The sequence below is a fragment of the Macrotis lagotis genome, chromosome 1 (genome assembly GCF_037893015.1).
Source record: "Macrotis lagotis isolate mMagLag1 chromosome 1, bilby.v1.9.chrom.fasta, whole genome shotgun sequence".
Taxonomy (NCBI): Eukaryota; Metazoa; Chordata; class Mammalia; order Peramelemorphia; family Peramelidae; genus Macrotis; species Macrotis lagotis.
In genome coordinates, this window is record NC_133658.1 from 619,882,962 (window position 1) to 619,903,107 (window position 20,146).

Consider the following 20,146-nt stretch of genomic DNA (forward strand, 5'->3'; position numbering starts at 1 on the left):
TTTTAATTTCAGAGAAATAAATCATTTTAGGCTTCAGGCCATATTAAGACATAGAATGATCTAAAAATAACCCTGCATATACATTTTAACCACATGTTTTCAGTTTAAGTAGTGGTTAATGTCCTTTGGTTTTCCCAAATCCTACTAAACCAAAATTTTTGGAGACGAGATAACTTTTTAAAGAACAGAGACGTTCAAGGACAAAGAGGAATAAACTTTTAGTTGGTTGATGCATTTGTTTGTTTAGCAGTAAGAAAGTTGTAGCATCATACATCTATAAGTAGGATTTCAGAGGTTACATTATACTTATTTTACAGGTAAAAAACTGAAGCCTTTAGAAATTAAGCAGCTTTTCCATAGTCACATAAATTATCAGAGGAAGTATTTGAACTCAAGACCTCTAATTTCTCTGTATTACTACTTATATCAAACATCTTTCTATGATACTCATCTCACATTTAAACTTTTCAATTTCATTATGGGTAAACTTTGTAAATTTGAAAAGTAATAACAAGGTTTTCTACTGGGATATAATAATACTTGTTAGATGGGACTATATAATATAGAAAGAGAGATATAAACCTATAAGGCTTTAGTGTTTTCCAAATGATCAGAGTTTTGCCAGTAGTCTTGGGCATATGGCAGTGTTTGAGTAACTGGCTTTGATTGTTTACATCATTGATTTATAGACTACAAACCCTTTATGATTAGAGTTCCTGTTTTTTTTTCTTCTGTTCTCTATCCTCAGCATATAAGGGCTTAATCTGTTTGTTGACTCAAGTCAAGATAAGTAGACAATCTGTCTGTTGCTTGGTCCTGGATGGTTTTCAACATGAAATGATAATAGTATCGAAACTGAAGCTCCCAATATGATCTTCAAGGCACTCCAAATAACATAAAAATGATAATGAATAATAATAATAATAATAGCTCACATTTTATAGAGGGAATGGATAGTATAGTGGGTAAATTGCTACACTTGGAATCAGGAAAATTTGCCTTTTATTCCTTCTAAAAACACTTGAGCTAGTCACTTGTTCTATTTTAGCCCCATTTCTTTCATTTAGAAAATCTGAAATAAATTATAATAGCTGTAAAGTCTACCTCACAGAACCATTATGAGGGAAAGTGGGATATAATATATAACCTTTCAAAACTTATATAATTATTATTGTTATATTGGTTTATAGTCTATAAAATGTTTTCCTCTCTACAACTATGCAAGTAGACGGCAGCAGTAATATTATCTTTGTTCTAAATATAAAGAAACTATAGAGGGAGCAGAACCAAGATAATAATGTACACATTAACAACATTGTGAGATGATTAACCCTGGTGGAAGCAGTGTCTCTCAACAGTTCAGAGAGCTAGGACAACTGTATTAGACAAGTTATGGACAATGTTATTACCCCATCCAGAGGAAGAAAACAAAACAAAACAAAACAAAACAAAACACCCTTCAGAATCTGATGAACACTTTGTAAAAATTATCTTTTATGTATCTCTTTCCCTTAATCCCAGTTCTTCATACAGAAAATAACTAATCTGTAAACATTTCTCACAAATATGTATGTAGAATGTAAACCTCACTATTCACCACTGTGAGGAGGGGGGTCGTTACAGAGGGTGGAATGAAATTTTGTTAGGTGATACACACACACACACGCACACACACACACACACACACATATATACATATATACACACATGCATGCATATGGATGAATGTTGAAAAACTTTCATAACATATAACTGTAAAAATAAAATAATCAATTAAAAAAAACTATGGATTACAGAGATTAGTAATAGCATCTCAGATCTCACAATTATTAAGACCCAGACACAGTCAGGTCTTCACCCCTCCATTATAGCAGTGTTTTTAGTAGTACTATACCATAGTGACATAATTTCTTTGATATCACCCTTTGTAGACTGAGCCTTCTTCCTTTGCTATAAAGTAAATTAAGAAAAAAATCTGATATAGGAATATCATATCTGATCATTTATGTAATATTCTGTTCTAACAGTTTCTCATGTCTCTGCTGTGAATTGAAAGATTTATTTTTATTTCTATTTGCTCTAATGATTATTGATTTTTCAGTTACTCATAATTTAATTCCCTTTCTCCAATTTTTTTTATAGTTTTATAATTTATATTAGTTTAATTTATATTGAGTCACTGTGTATACTATATTTTTGGTTCTGCATTAATTCTTACAAATTTTTCTCTTTAATTCTGAATTTTTTTCTAGTTATCATTTCTTAATATTTAATATTATTCCAGTATATTCACATATCATAGTTTATTTTTCAAGCCAATGAACAATCATGTTGTTTCTAGTTTCTTATGAGCAAAAAAAGTGTTGCTATAAATATTTTGAGATATATACCTAGTAATGGGATCTGTGGATTAAAGAAGATGGTCAAATTGGTCACTTTTCTTGAATAATTCCAAGGTATCATCCAAACTAGTAAATCATTTCACATTTCTATTCAATGCACATTATTGTACTTACCTTCTCATAATCCTTTCAAAACCATTTCCAATTTATGACATCCTTATTAATGTACAGATTACAAGATGAAGGCTCAGAGTTGTCTTTATATGGATTTATTTTATTATTAGTGTTTTTGGGTCTGATTTCAAGTACTTATTTGTAATTTGAAATGCTTCTTTAAAAAATAAAACCATTTATATCCTTGGATGACTTTTCTGTTGGGGAAATTCCTCTTAGTGTTATACTTTCATGTTATTTTTGAATGCACCACCACCCACTGATGTTCCTTTAAACATATGAATAATGACTATGGACTCCTAACTCCCTTTCCAACCATGTGTATATATTCTCTGCCTGCTCCTTAAATACTATTTTAGTCTATGATATATTGGAAGAAAAAAGAGACTCTAACCAGTGAATCTCTATATATTTCTTTTGCTATGAGTGATTTGAAGTATATCTATATCTATATCTATATCTATCTATATCTATATCTATATCTATATCTATATCTATATCTATAAGTATATCTATAAATGATAGATACAGTTTAAAATGTTCAATGGACTGTCAATGAGAAGACAAGATGCTATTCTAGTCAGAAGTACAGAAAGGTGGGGTTCTTCCCTAACTTGGTATAATGGAAGATCCAGATCCCTATGGAAGACTTACACTTCTTTATAAAATATTAACTCAACCAGCTGACTTATCTCTTTGCCCCCCTCTCTCCTTTTCCTGTCTTGGGCTATCTCAATTTTGGTCTTCTTCCCTTTGTCTATCTGTCACTGTCTTTGCTCTGTATTTGCTTCTCTTTATTTTTTTTTCTATATCTGTCTTCTTCCTTTAGTATCCATGTTGTCATATTAAAAAGTCCTGAAAAGTTTAGGAGTATCAAGACAGCATCTAATGGACAATATTCACTGGCAGCAAAAGTAACAGGACAAGACTGTGACAAGGAAGACATAAAAAGGCATCTAAAAGACAATCCCAACCTGGTGTTTACCAGACTGAGCTTAATGGAAGTGAAGTATGGAACTGACTAAAAGATTTTCAATGAAACTATGTGCATCTCAGAGATTTGAATGTAGGGTTCCCAAATGATAGATGATACTAATAGTGAGAAGTTACTGGATTCTGTTCTGATCTTTTTAAGACTGCAACATTCCCATCTCTGAGAATAATTCTCTTCCACGTCTCTTTTATATTACTCAATGAATATATTCTTTACTTCCTCCATTTGTGTCAGATATTTATGAATAGAGTCAAAGATAGATTTGTTTCTCAGGCATGTAGGGTAGAGTGAATGGCTACTTGGGGAAACCAATTTTGCTAACAAGAAGTCAGGGGTTCCCAGATCGATGAGCCCAGGTAAGATAAAGTCCAGAGACTGGTTGACACAGATTGCCAGCCGCTGTGACCTCAGCCAAGAATTTTTCAGTGACCAGTATGCTAGACATCAGATTTTTATCAGTGATTTTTAATGTGAATATTTTTCCCACTCTACCTTTTCGCTTCTATATTTTTTCATTAATTTTAAAAGTGAAAATGATTAATTTTACAAAGTCAAAATGTTCAATGTTGTATTTAATTGTTATTCTCTCTCTCTTTTTTTTTTTTTTTTAGGTTTTTGTAAGGCAAATGGGGTTAAGTGGCTTGCCCAAGGCCACACAGCTAGGTAATTATTAAGTGTCTGAGACCGGATTTGAACCCAGGTACTCCTGACTACAAGGCTGGTGCTTTATCCACTGTGCCACCTAGCCACCTAGCCACCCCTCTCTTTTCTTTAGTAAAGGATTCTCCCCTTTAGTATCTTTATGAAGAAAATCTTTTTTTTCAGAAAATAACATTCTCCATTTAAAATTTTTTTTTTTTAGTTTTTGCAAGGCAATGGGGTTAAGTGGCTTGCCCAAGGCCACACAGCTAGGTAATTATTAGTGTCTGAGGTCGTATTTGAACTCAGGTACTCCTGACTCCAGGGCTTGTGCTTTATCCACTGCGCCACCTAGCTGCCCCCATTTTTAAATTCTTTTTTAGAAAGATTTTATTTATTTTGAGTTTTACAATACTTCCCCTATGCTTGCTTCCCTCAGTTGAATGTGATGAGAGAGAAATCATATCCTTAAGGAAGAAAAATAAAGTTTAAGAGATAGAAAAATTATATAATAAGTTTATTTTTCTAAATTGAAGATAATAGTCTAACATTCTCTATTTTTAAATAGTGTGACCTGTTAGATTCAAACTGAATATCCCTTTTCCTGATAAATGTACTATATCATATGAGATGCCTTCTAAGACAATTTTTTGCTAAACTATTTTTCCCAAAAGGCTTTTTTAGAGAATGGGTCTTTTTATCAATAACTTATGTTCTTGGGTTAATCACCTCCTGAGTTACTGCAGTGATTTACTTTTGTTTCTTCTTTAAGTATTCTTTTCTAGTGATCTATATTCTGGTTTATAGAGTATCAAATAATTTTAGTTGCTATTGTACTATATAATTTAGTAAAGGTCTAGCAATAATATGCCATTTGTGATTCTAATTATTTCCTTTACTATTTTAAAATTTTTATTTGTCCAAATGAATTTCGTGGTTTATTTTGCTAATTCTATAAAGTATTTTACGTAATTTGAGTTTTAAAGTAGTAATCTATAAATTAATTCATTGGCATGACTTGGTAGGCATATTGGCATGATTTGAACCTGAATAGGAAGTCCCAGTTCCTGAAGAAGACATCATTGGGGGGCAGCTAGGTGGTGCAGTGGATAGAGCACCAGCCCTGGAGTCAGGAGTACCTGAGTTCAAATCCGGCCTCAGATACTTAGTAATTGCCTAGCTGTGTGGCCTTAGGCAAGCCACTTAACCCCACTGCCTTGCAAAAAACCCAAACCTAAAAGAAATGACATCTTTGTCTCCTTCATTTGTATTATTTAAGATCTCCTGTCTCTAGCACTTTGCATAGAGGTTATCAAACAATACTTGAGAAAAGAATAATGTGCTAAATGCTTCCAAGAACAAATTCTATCCTAAACCAGGACAATGAAATGACATAGAAATTCCTTCTATAATTTCAAATTGAGATAGTTTTACATCTGACACATTGTGGCAACTCCAAAAAAAGGAGATGTAAGGAATTTGTTGACTCAGGTGAAATCTCTCATCTTCTGTGTACTAAACTTTTAAGTCTGAGAACAAAATGGGACTTTTATTGATCTTGGTTTCTCCTTTACCATAAGATAGCTTAATATAATGCTTGTATACAATAAAAATCAAATGAAATATTCCATTGATGTCAAATTTTATTGATTTATATTGGCTCTGATGCCTTGGTTATATGAACTTGATCATCTATCTTCTCAGGATTTCAGATAACTCATTTGTAAATGATGTATACAAAAGAATATGGGAAGGTAGGAGTTTGTTCTCTTATTTATTCTCTAAAGAATCAACCAGTGCAAAGGAAGGTAGCCTAGCCATACTAGGCCTATAACTATTACAAAGTGGCAATCAATAAAACTATTTGGTACTAGCTAAGAAATAGAGAAGTGAATCAGTGTAATAGATTAGGTACAAAAGAAACAGTAGTAAATTACTATAGTAATCTACTATTTGATAAACCCAAAAACTTTACCTTCCAGGATAAGAACTCACTGTTCAACAAAAAACTGCTTGGAAAACTGAAACACAGTTTGGCCAAAACTAGTCCTAGAGCAACACCTCATACAATATACCAAGATAAGGTAAAAATAGGGGCAGGATTTAGATATAAGGGATGTTACCATAAGCCAGTGAGGAGAACAAGGAATAGTCTGTCAGATCTATGGAGTAAACCAAAGAAGAGAGAGAACATTATAAAATACAAAATGGATAATTTTGACTGCATTAAATTAAAAAGTTTTAGCTTAAATAAAACCAACCAACCAAAATTGGAACCAATGCAGAAACTGGAAATGAATTTTCAAACTAGTATTTCTGATAAAGGATTCATTTCTAAAATTCAGAGAAAGAGTCAGATTTGTGAGATTAGAAGTCATCCTCCAGGCAGTTTTCAGATGAAAAAATTAAACCTATCTATTATTCATATAAAAATGACTCTAAATCGAGGCTGTCCAAAATTTGGCCCACAGGGTGATTTTATACAGCCCATTTGTGGGTTTGTCAAATGCTTTGAGTAAATGAAGCTGAGCTATGGCAGAGCTCTCACTAAAATGGCAATCAAAATATATTGTCTACTGTTTCAATAAAAACTTTTAAGAATAAGGTTGGACAGCCCTACTCTAAAACATTATTGTTTAGAGAATTGTAAATTAAAACAACTCTGAGGCACCAGCTCACACTATAAGATTGACTAAAATGATAAGAAAAAGGAAAATGATCAATGGTGGAGGGGTTGTGGAAAAACTGGAATAGTAATGCACTCTTGGTGAACCATTCTGGAGAGCAATTTGGAACTAAGCCCAAAGGACAATAATACTGTGCTTACCCTTTGATCAAGCAATACCACTACTTGGCCTAAATCCCAAAGAGATCATTTAAAAAGGAGGAAAATCCAAATTTACGGAAATATTTATAGCAATTCTTTTTTGTAGTGGCAAAGAATTGGAAATTTAAGGGATGACCAGCAATTGGGGAATGGAATGGTTGAGGAAGACTTTCATAAACTGATGCTAAGTGAAATGAGCAGAACCAAGAGAACATTGTATATAGCAACAGCAACACTGTGAGATGATCAGTTATGATGAATTCAGCTCCTCTCATTAGTTCAGAAATAAAAAAACAACCCTGAAAAACCTGTTTTAAAAATACCATTCACATTCAAAGAAATAACTATGAATTCTGAATGCAGAGCAAAGTATACTATGATCACTTTTTGAAACTTCTTTTATTTTTCCTTTTTTCCCTCATAGCTGTTTTTCTCTTTAGTTCTTTTTTTAATATTTTATTTGTTTTCCAATTATATACAATACTAATCCCAATACCCATCATATTTTGCAAGGCTCTGTTCTACAATTTTTCCCCTACCCTCCCTTTTCTCCACTCCCCCCACAGAAGGCTGTCTGACAGTCTCTACATTGTTTCCATGCCATATATTGATGTAAACTGAATGTGCTATAAGAGTAAACATAAACCCCTCCCCCCCAAGAAGATGAGAATCTTCAAGAACAGAGAGAGAGAGAGAGAGAGAGAGAGAGAGAGAGAGAGAGAGAGAGAGAGAGAGAGAAAATTACACTTCAGTCTGTGTTCAGATTTCAATTGTTCTGTCTCTGGGGTGAGTTGCTTTCTTTATCTTAAGTCCACTAGAGAAGTTGCTTCAATATTTTTCCCACAGTAGCTATTACTAGCTGTACCTCCACTCTATTTCTCCCCCACTCTCATTTATTCTATTCTCTTGCTCCTTTCAGCCTGGCCCTGCCCCAAAGTGTGCTCAATCTGAGCACCCTCTCCCTTGATCTTCCCTCTCTTCTATCACCTATTTCCCCTCTCCCCCCTCCCTCATTCCCCCTTATCCCATCCCTTTCTTCTTATTTTTCTCTAGGGTAAGATAGATTTCATCACCCTATTAAGTGTGTATGTTATTTCCTCTCTGAGCCATTTCTGATGGGAATGAAGGCTCACTCATTCCCTCTTGCCTTCCCTCTTTCCAATCCATTGAAAAAGCTTTTTCTTGACTCTTATGTGAAATTTCTTAGCTTCTTCACCTCCTTTTCCTTCCTCCTAATACTCTCCTTTATCACCCATTGACTTCATCTTTTTACTATATTATACCATTATATTCCTCTCTTTCCTATGTCCTGTCTATATATGCTCCTTCTTTTTTTCTCTTTTTTTTTCTTTTTTGCAAGGCAATGGGGCTAGGTGGCTTGCCCAAGGACACACAGCTAGGTAATTATTAAGTGTCTGAGTCCACATTTGAACTCAGGTACTCCTGACTCCAGCTCTGGTGCTCTATCCACTGTGCCACCAAGCTGCCCCTATATGCTCCTTCTAACAGATCTTATAAATGAGAAAGTTCATATGAGTTATCAATATCTTCTTCCCATGCAGGAATACAAACAGTTCAACATCATCAAGTTCCTCATAGTCAGTCCTTCTCCTCCACTCCCTCTATGGTTCACCAGAGTCCTGTACTTAGAGATCAAACTTTATGTTCAGCTCTGGTTGTTTCAATAGGAAAGTCCGAAAGGCTCCTGTTTCATTGAAAGTCTATCTTTTTCCCTGAAAGAGGATGTTCATTTTTGCTGAGTAGTTGATTCTCAGTTGTAAACCAAGATCTTTTTCCTTTCAGAATATCATATTCCCATCCCTACAAGCCCTTAATACAGATGCTGCCAGATCCTGTGTAATCCTGACTATGGAGCCTCAGTAGTTGAATTGTTTGTTTCTGGAAGCTTTTAGAATTTTCTATTTGATTTGGGAGTTTTGGAATTTGGTTATAATGTTCCTAGACATTTTTCTTTTGGGATCTCTTTTGGGGGTGACTGGTGAATTCTCTCAATTTCTATTTTACCCTCTGCTTCTAGGATCTCAGGCAATTTTTCTGTATTATTTCTTGAAAAATGAAGTATAGGCTTTCTCCTGGTCATAGCTTTCAGATAGCCCAATAATTTTTAAATTATTTCTTCTGGATCTGTTTTTGAGGTCGGGTGTTTTTCCAATGAGATATTTCACATTTTCTTCTAATTTTTGACTTTTTTTTGGAAGAATTTTATTTCTTCCTGATTTCTTACAAAGTCATCAGCTTTGGGGAGGCTAGGTGGCATAGTGGATAGAGCACTGGCCCTGGAGTCAGGAGTACCTGAGTTCAAATCCGGACTCAGACACTTAATAATTACCTAGCCGTGTGGCCTTGGGCAAGCCACTTAACCCCATTGCCTTGCAAAAACTAAAAAAAAAACAAACAAACAAAAAAACAAAGTCATCAGCTTCTTTTAGTTCCTTTCTGCATTTGAAGAAGTTATTTTCTTCAGAGAGCTTTTTTATCTCCTTTTCCAGCTGGCCAATTTTGCTTTTGAAGGCATTCTTCTCCTCATTTGCCTCTTGTTTTGCTTTTTCCATTAGGACTAAACTGGTTTTTAACATATTATTTTCTTCAGTATTTTTTTGTATATCTTTCACCAAGCTGTTGATTTGGTTTTCATGATTTTTCTGCATTGTCTTCATTTCTTCTCCCAATTTTACCTCCATCTCCCTTAATTGCTTTTCAAAGTCTTTTTTTGAGCTCATCCATAGTCTGAACCCATTTTCTGTTTCCCTTAGAGGTTTTGGATTTGGAAGTTTCAATTTTGTCATCATCTGAGTAAGTGTTTTGATCTTCCATGGGACCAAAGTAATTCTCTATGATCAGATTCTTCTTTTTCTTTTGTTTACTCATTTCCTCAGCCCAAGACAACACTTCCAAGGTTTTGGGTTCTTTTTGGGGGGAAACATCCCATTGGGACCCTTATTCCTTCAAGATCTTATGCTCTCCTGCCTGTGCTTTGATATGTAGATTCGCCCCCCCCCCCCCATTTACCTCTGCCCTGGGGTTATAAGGAATGATCCTGCTCTCTTAGTATAGAGCCCCAAACCATAGCCTGGAGCTGAGTGTAGGCAAACAGCAGAGTCCTACCCCAGGAAAAGAAGAGAAGAGAAATCTCTGCAAACTTCCCTTACTGTCTCTGGGGTTACAGACTGCTTTCTCCAGATTCTCGCTGCAGATTCTGTGGTCGGTGCTCCTCACTCCACACTCATTCTTGTGTAGCAGAGTTCTCTTACTGCCCCTTCAAACTGCTGCTGGTGATCTTTGGGCTGGGCTGGGCTGCACTGCAGCCACAGCTGTTTTTCCCCAACCCCTGGTCCTGGTGAAACACACCTTTCCCGCTGAATTTCTAAGTAACCTTTGACTGGGAAAATGGATCACTCAGTCTTTCTGTGTGTTCTGCCTCTCTAAATTTTGGCTAGAGTCATCATTTGTTTTTTTGGAGTTTGGGGGGGAAGGAGTTTCCAGGAAATGTTGCCTTCATGCTGCCATCTTGGCTCTGCCCCTCTCCTTAGTTCTAATTCCTCTTTTGCAACATAATTAATATAGAAGTATGTTAAAGATGATTGTGAATGCACAACCCATATCAAATTTGCACTGCCATAGGGAGCAGGAGAGAAGGAAGGGAGGATGGTAGAGAACTGTGGAACACAAATGTTTGCAAAAGAATGAATTTTGAAAACTATCTTTGCATATAATTGGGAGAAAAATCAGAAAAAAAGAATCTCCCAGATAGGTGAGTCCAATAAGGTTGATGATTATGATATGGCAACCAACTCTACTACTTAATTTTGAATTATTGGAAACTGTGTGGATTGATAATATTTTCATTGCTATTTCAACTAATCATTTTTTCTCAAATTTTGCTTTATTTTCCAACATTCCCCATATAATCCTTTCTTCTGCTCACTTTCTCCCCATCACTGTGTCCTTGCCCAAACCATTCCTTTTCTCCTCTATCACTTTCTGCCAATCCATAATTTTCTTCCTTTTCCATTTCATCATTCAAAACTCTACTCATCCTTTAAAACACAACCACTTCCAGTAAGTCATTCCAGTCCAAAGCTTCCCCATCTTCTGGCTTCATTAATGATTATTATCTATTCCACTCTCTTGACAATTCATTATGTACTATTTTTGTGCTATACCTTATCACCTAAAATTACTTAATTCATATTTGTTATTTAATTTTAATTACTCGCTTTGCAACTAGATTGTAAGTTCCTTAAGTACAGAGACCCTTCATATTTCTTTGTATTTCTTAAAAGAGTATAGTCTTATAAATAGATGTTTGACAAATATTATGAGAATTATTGATTTTTCTCATAATGTTGGCATAGTTATCTTTCATTCCACAAGCATGATGAGGCAAACTAGAAGATAAGAGATATTTAAATATTCTACTTTCTTTCCTGAAAGTGCTTAATATTTACTTATTTTTAAGTAATATGGAGAGTCAAATATACATATATATATATATTTGTGTATGTATGTGAGTGCACAATGTATGCATGTATATTTGTGTGCAGTTATTTTATCTGAAAATGTAAAGTATATGAAAATTATGAAAAAGGAACTTAACTTTGTGCCTTACCAGGGTAGACCCTCTTCATGAATTTTGAAATCTCTTGTGTCCCCATAAGTTATATTGATTTGAACTAAGATGGATTCCTTTGAGAATAACCTAATAGTACTACTGATTTTTGTTGTTCTCCTATTTGATGCCAAATTTATGTTGAACTAACTTGTTTGTAATTATGATAGAATTTATAATATGCTTTCCGTGGCTTTTCTTCAGGAGCCCTGGGTTCAAATACTGGTTAATTCCTCAATTTGAAGTATTCATGAATCATATTCATATGTCTTTGTTCCAATTGTAGGGTTCAGTGTCTGGATTGAGAAAGGGTGTCTGTGTTGTATGCACTTGATTCAGGGCACTGTATTCTATTAAATCACCTCTCTTGTTTCAATGGCTAATGGAATTACACACAAGGGAGTGATATTACTTAGTCAGTGGCTTATTATCTATCCAAAGTGGTTTTAATAATATTCTCCTTTAAAAATATGTTTTCAATGTAAAGTAAGAATTCTTTGGTTTTTTTGACTACAATTTCTGCTTAGTTTTTCATTGACAAGGAATAACCAAGTCATGACTCCTGAAGTCTATGATAATACCCCATTTAAGAGCGTTGATTTATTCTTTTTTTCCCCTGAGAGGTAGAGTACTTCTTCAGGTTAGGTACTAGAGAATGTCTGAAATTCGTTGTAGCAAACCCTGATGGGTGACTGAGGAGTGGCATTGATGGGTTTTCAAGGGAGTCCCATTTAGATAAATTTTCCCGAGGCTATAACTATAATTTAGAAAAACTGAGTTAGGGTTAAAATGAGGGTAGCATAACAGATACACCAGTAACCTCTGTCTCCTCTGATTTTAATGCAACTACCAGGGGGTGGGCAAATAGGAAAACAGTTCTTGTTTTGTGCTGGCATTAAAGGAAATCCCCCCTCCCAAGCATTTTCAATTCTCTTACAAAGTAAAAAATTCCCCATTTCTTTGCTACATATTTTATTCCCTGGAGTCTTTTATTGTCCTAAGGGTTCAAAACACAAATCCAAGTTGTTATTTTAATCTGTGTCCACCTTTAAGAATTTGTCCAGAATAATCTTACTTATTACAAACTACAATTCCTAAGGGAAGTGTATGATTATAGCAGAGACAACCTGCCCAATGTTCATCAGGATGTATTGATCTTTTCATTATAAAGATATGCTAACATTTGAGATGTATGGGTAACATACATTCTATACTTAAAAATGACTGATCTTCACCGAAGGGAGTATTTATATAGATATAGATAGATATAGATATAGATATAGATATAGAGATAGAGATAGAGATAGAGATAGAGATAGAGATAGAGATAGAGATACACACACACACACAACATATATTATATAGTAAATTCATGGTATTGCTTACCATAACTTTGATTTAGAAAGAATTAATCTATGCTAGACAAAAAAGGGTTTTCTCCTGAGGCAGAAAATTACAATTTCAACTGCTAAAATTGTGAAGCATTTTATCTTTTTCATAGAATCAGAAAATCTTCCAAATTGGATAAATCCTTAGCCATTTTGCCCAATAGTTTCACCCAAGGATTGCTAAATACATCAAAACAATATGGAAAATGAATGAGTCCAGCAATAGGTTGTATAATTTTTCAAATTACAATTACTCAAAGTTTGCTCGGTTCATGATAACAAACATTTTGAATCACATTACACACTCTGGCAAAATATGTGCACTTCAGGCAAAGGATGTTTGGACAATGGCATGAGAAGGATAACAAATGAGTCACTTTTGGAGCCTATTGTTTTTTCTATTTCTTCCTATATATTCTTAAACAAATGCATAGTTAAGGGCATCAATGAAAGTTGCTATTTTAGGACATCTGAAAAAAATAGCATGATCTAAATTTTGAGTTGAAAAGGAACATTAGAGGAGCAAGTGACTCTTTTATCTAAGAATGAATAAATGCTTTACAATTATACAAGAATCTATAAAGGCTTTGCATTTTATAATCTATCTTCCTTTGGGGATATAGTGAATCATCACTTTCCTCCTTAGGGAAACTAAAGAGATAGTGCCTTACCTGAATTCTCATAGAAAAAGATTAATGCTGCTAGGATTCTTTGTATGGAGATAGTCATGAGGGGTGGCTTTAGGGAAGGAAGTGAAGGGCTCCTGCTAGCAAAATTATGTAGTAAATCAAGTTCATTTTCTGCACCTGCCTCCTTTCCTTTTCTGGTAATTCATCCCCATATTCTCTTCCATTCCCAATAAACAACATTTACCATAGTGATACCTTGCATGCTCCTGCTACAACAACCCTGCCCCCCCACCCCCAGCCCTCTACCCCTGTTAGAACCCCTTTAGGTCACTATTTTTAAGGTCTCTTTTAGCTTCCTTCATTTAAAAATTGTCAGTTTTCCAGTTAGCTAGTTGGTACAGTGGATAGAAAACCAGTCATGGAGTCAGGAGGACCTGAGTTCAAATGTGACCTTAGACACTTAATTACCTAGCTGTGTGATCTTAGGTTAGTCACTTAATCCCTTGTCTTAAATAAAAATAAAAATTTAAAAATTGTCAGTTTTCTCAGTATTGTTCCTTCCTGGTTCTAGTCTAAAATGTATCTCTTGTTTTTTCCTGTATCAATTTCTTAACCTTCCTGAGGTTGATCAGTCCTTATATGAACAAAATATCTCTGCTACAATGTTAAAAGAAAATCAGTCTTTCCCTATCTCTGTCTCTTGTTGTCTCTTCCCACCTCTCTTTTTTTTTGTTCTCTTATCTTTTTCCTTCTCTTCACTCCATCCTTCTCTCTCTCTCCCTCTCATTTTGCCTTTCCCCTCTGTCTTTTTCTCTGTATCTGTCATGTTCCTCCCTACCCCCCTCTTTCTGCCACTCTTTTCTTTCCTCTCTCCCCTCTCCTCTTCCCTCCCTCTCTTCTTTTCTCTCCATCCCTCCCACAAGCCTTGCCTTTGAAAGATTTGAATGTCTTATTGGATACCTTCTATAGATAGCGATCCCCATTTCTCTTGACTATCTCAAAAAAGATTTTTCTGTTATTGGAAAGTCAGCTAGGAGGAGAGGATAGAACTCTGGCAAGTTGAATGAGGAGATTATTTGAGGAGAGTTAAATTATGTGGTTTTTCATTGATGATATACAACTTTCTTTTTTAGGGAAAGTCAAATCAGGCCTTAGAGAATTTCACAGAGAACTAATTACGTCAAATTACAACTAGGTAAGGTGACCAAATGAAAATGTTATTTCATTTTTCAAACTTTTGGGAAAAAATATAGACATTCAATCTCAGGAATTCAAATCCAAAGAAGAGTTTGGGTTACATATATTATTTCAATTAGCAATATAAGCCCCTTGATTTTCCTTTTTAGTTGTGGCATGATTTGTCCTAGGTGATTTTATTTTCACTGTTCTTTGGTGTGAGAATATGGAATTAATACTTTGACAGTCATAGAATTGTTCATTCACATTATTTCAGTCATGTATTATTTAAACCTATGAGCAACTAAAATTACCCATGTAGATATCTTTACCTTATATAAACTTTTTGTTATATGGTTATGATAAAATACTCATATCATAATACACATGATAAATGTTTGTTCTTCAAACACCTAAATTAACGTTCTATGTGGATAAAGATAACTTTTAAATGTCATGGCAAAGGAACTCTCAGTTGCTTCATTTCAATTTGTTTTGTCAGTCTTTGATATATTTAGTCAAATTATAAAGTATCAGATGATATAAAAGAGTAATAAGGGTAAGAGGATGGGGAAAGATCCTTTTCTCTCTTCTAAGTTTCCAGGTTTAAACACATACACATTCAGAAAATTATAATAATCTCAAATAATTCTGTATCATTTGGTACATGACTATTTGTTTATTTCTTATTATTCACCAGAAAGAGAAAGAACACAATAAAAACAAATTGGTTTCCAGTCAACCACTGACAACCTTCTTAATTTGACATCTACTCTTTCAACATTCCAGATGAATTCCCAAAACATTTTCCTTATGAAGGGACTTTAGAACTGTAAAATCAATCTAAATGAGTACTCACTGACAGGCAGACATATTTGATTTCTGCAACTATCTTTCTCAAAAACTTTTGATTATAGGCTTACTTTAGTCAAAAAATCAACATTATTCCAGAACTAGTCATCTTAAGATTGATTACAATAGTATATTTCTTTGTTGTACAACAGATGGTTATGCCATATGAAATAAGCCTATTAAGTACTATAAAATAAGAGAGAAAAAATTTAAATCCTTAGAACTAAACTTCTACTGGCCCAATTTTGTTGTGATTCTATGTATAGCAATGAGGATACGATATATGTGTGACATGCTTTTGGTTTTTGCGATCTAAACTGGTGATCATGATTTCATGCTGGATTGAAATTAACAAAAAAACTACATTGACAGATTTTGTTAGCATTTATTTATTCCATTTTTAAAAAAAGTACTATTTCAGAATAGATGGAAGATACAAGGCCCTGCATCACCCACTCACCATAGATAAAATGGTAGCATTCATAATTGAATAACATGATAGAGTCAGACTACTACTAGTCTATAGTAATTTTCAGGTTCTTAGTTCTAAAGGGGGAAAAAATTAAATTTTACTCAAGTACATGAACCTTTATAGAAAAAAGATTCATCCTAAATCATGAATAAAGCATACTAAACATCTAATCCAACTGACAAAAGATTTTCTATACTGTTCATTGTTGCTCATATATCATTCACCAAAAACAATTTTGTCATAATTCTAGTAATGATACTATAATAAGTCATAAAACATATCTCTTTAAGTCAGTCAAGTTGAATTCTCTTGGGAAATATAATCAAATGTAATTTCATGATTCGGTAAATAGTATATAAATCCCCTATTATTGGTTTTCATTTTCTTTTCAATACTACCAATTTCCATTTGCTCACTGCTGGTTATTTAAAGTATCCAAATACCATTATTGTCCTCTATTGATATTCAAATAGGGCTTATTTCTGCAGGCCTCTACTATATCAAATAAAACTTTACTTCCCCTATTATAGAAATTCCATTTCTGAAGTAAAATGGAAGTTATTACGCACAAAGATTTGAGTTTTTTGTTAGTTGAAGATAAGTCCATTGTTATTTAATTATGTGACAGAGAACCAAAAAGGGGTCATTTTGATTATTTCAAGTAACTTGAAAAGTTTTTTTCTATTTCAATTTTTTCCATTGAATTGAAAATTTATTATGTATCAAAATTAGGTCAAATATATGCTCACTTTCCCTCTCATATCTACATGAATTTTTTTAAAATAGTTTTTTTTGTGGTTTCAGTAGCAAAAAGAACTCCCTCCCTTATGATAAAATTTGCAAAAAAAAAATTAAAAAGGCTACTTGGGAGAAATGATCACATCCCTCTGTTTTTGAATTTCCAGTCCTGAGGACAGTGTCTAAGCATAGAATAAGTCTTTAAGAAGTACTTGGTGGAGGCAGCTAGGTGACACAGTGGATGGAACAATGGTCCTGGAGTTAGGAGGTCCTGAATTGAAATGTGACCTCAGACACTTAATAATTACCTAGCTGTATGGACTTTGGCAAGTCACTTAACTCCATTGCCTTGCAAAAAACAAAACTAAAAAAAAAAGTGCTTGATGACAGATCAGTGAAATATTCCATCTGCACAACAATTGATGCAAACATGTCAGAAGACTGATGATGCAATAAATTCATTAAAATGCATAATAACCAACATGCCAGTGAAAGATAAGTAAATCATATGATGATAAAATATTTTATTGATTTAATTAATATGATACAGTCACAAAATGAATCTCAAATAGTATGAACTAGATCATATATACTAGAAACCAAGAAGAAACTCTACAAGATTATCTAAAAACAACTGGGATTACAATTAATAACATGATATGTTATAGAACTTTTGTACTATATGGGAACTCAGAGGTAATCTTGTCTTAATCTACTTTCTTTTAAAGTATTAACTAACTAAGTACCATAAATGTCTAAAGGTATACAGCTAATGAGGGGGCAGAACCAAAATTAGAAATGAAATCTGCCCTTTTATTCTTTTCCTCGGAGTCAGCAGTAGTGTGTCGTATCCATGATCATGGCAAAAATCAAGGCTAGGGATCGTTGTGGGAAGAAGGAGGAGCTACTTAACAATTAGATGATTTAAAAGTGGAACTTTACAAATTGAGAGCAGTCAAGATCACTGGAGGAGCTGCATCCAAACTATCTAAGAAATGAATGGTCTGAAAATCTATTGCCCAAGTCCTGACTGTCATCAACAAGACACAGAAAGAGAATCTCAGGAAATTGTAGAAGGGCAAGAAATACAAGCCCCTGGACCTTCAGCTCGAGAAGACCTGTGCCATGCATCACAGTCTTAATAAACATGATTAAAGCCTGAAGACCAAAAAACAGCAGAGGAAGGAGTGCCTGTACCCTCTTCAGAAATTTGCTGTTAAGGCATAATTTGTTAGGGTGCTAATAAACAAAAAGATAAATTATTAAAAATAAGAAAGAAAGAAAGAAAGAAAGAAAGAAAGAAAGAAAGAAAGAAAGAAAGGAAGGAAGGAAGGAAGGAAGGAAGGAAGGAAGGAAGGAAGGAAGGAAGGAAGGAAGGAAGGAAGTCTGGTTCAATATCTCGTGATTTTTTTCTATAAACAAAATTAAGATAAAAAATATTGGAGAAATGGTACACACATACAAATACACATCTGTAAACAACTGTACATATATGGGTATAGATATACACATATAATTTCTGTATAAAAATCATAACACATTGTATCTCATGATAAAAGACAGTTCTTTAGGTTAAAAATGGCAATGCAACAGAAAAAATAGTATTTTTCTCTTTTACTTATTACATTATTATATTATTCATCTTACTAGATTATTAGGGAGAGTTATTTAAATTCCTAATGATATACAAAGTAGGAATGGTATTTCCTGGCATAATGCTTACTTGGATACATTTACACTGTGCTTAGTTTGTGTGCTCAGTCCCAAGGGCAGTTGTTGGGGAGGAGAGACTGTTACAAAATAAATAAAAGGCCCAATCCTTGTTTTGGGAGAGTTTATGGCTTTGTTGGACAGAGATAACATCAATATTTGAAACTACATCTCTAGTTCCTGGTATCATATAATTACGTCTTAAGTTATGTAGTAAAGATGGGAAACATTATAGAAGTTCAACTGAATATTGAGTTTCCCAGCAGCTTCCTGACCCCCAGCATGGCCATACTGACCCAAGTCTGTAGACTGATTTCACAACTGGTTTCTCTGCTTCTACACCACAAGCTCCTTCTGCTTTTGAAGTCTTATGAGATGCATGTAGATTTGGTAATCTGACACTGATTATTTTATTCTCTTGCCAAGTATATTCTTCTTCAGAGTCATTACTTGCAATCAATATACACCTCTTCTTAAACATTCAACATCATATATCTATGATAACACAATTTCTTTTAAAAAAACTATTTTAACTCAAAAGAGAGGTAGATTAAGAAAAATTTCAAAAATTATAAAAAAGACAGTGTAGAGGATAGAAAGCTGACACTGAAGTCAGGAAGACCTGAGTCGGAGTTCTGTCATTGTATATATGTGCTGTGTGACCCTGGGAAAGTCACTTTAGCTCTCTTAGTATCCCAGGAGATTTTCAAAATCTAAAGTTACAATGAGAATCTGCAATGATCTGCATTGGCAAGTTCCCTACAAAGATTAAATTACAGTTCTTCAAAATAAAGCCAACTGTAAAGAAAGAGAACTTCCTGGCCTGGAAGAGAGACTTCGCCTCTCTAGAACCAAATTTGTTCCTTGTAATATTGAAGTATCATAAAAGTAGAGTAGGAGGGACCTCAGAAGCTACTCTAACTCCTCATTACACAAGTGAAAAATGATGCCAAAGAAGATTACTTGACCCACAGTCAGATAAAACTGAAAACAACTGAGGAAAGGCACATAGAAACACATCGAGAGGAAGATTTGAACTAAATAACTTAAACTAAAGCCAGTGTTTTTCCCCCTGTATCATCCTAAACAAAATGAACAGTGTGGCCCATTATGATTACTTCATTTTATAATTGTATTCATGACCAATCCATGTCTATGGAGTTATGGGAAAAATTTTAATAGTTTAGTCATATTGTAAGTGAATGATATTTTCTACCTCAATTCTGATAATTGGCTCGATTAGGGCTGTTTACTTTAGGAAAAAGGATATATTATATTTCAAATAAGGATAAAAACAGGCCTTACAATACCACAGAACTCAAACAGGGTATTATTCAAATTACCTCCAGAGATTCCGATGTTGTTCCTCCAGTTGTGACAGCAAATGCTCAATATATTTATTTGAATCCATGTATTCCTATGAGGAGAAAAAAACAAACAAACCAAAGATAGTCATCAAAATTATACTATTTATTTAATCAGCTATAAAATGGAGAGTTTGGCTAAACAATCTCTAAGTTGTCTTCAAGTTCATGTAAAAACACACAAACACATTAATGTTATTAATATACACAC

General features: G+C 34.0%; 1 protein-coding gene and 1 pseudogene across 13 annotated transcripts in view; one reads left to right on the forward strand and one right to left on the reverse strand.

The window, feature by feature from the left end:
- Nucleotides 1–20,146, reverse strand: part of NCKAP5 (NCK associated protein 5) — a 1,109,295-nt gene that overhangs the window by 660,185 nt on the left and 428,964 nt on the right. For all 13 annotated transcript variants that reach the window (XM_074215032.1, XM_074215034.1, XM_074215031.1 and 10 more), the window contains one exon: nucleotides 19,915–19,988. In XM_074215032.1, the coding sequence (XP_074071133.1) occupies nucleotides 19,915–19,988 (74 nt within the window). The remainder of the gene's footprint in view (nucleotides 1–19,914; nucleotides 19,989–20,146) is intronic.
- On the forward strand, nucleotides 17,721–18,155 carry LOC141507415 (large ribosomal subunit protein uL29-like; annotated as a pseudogene).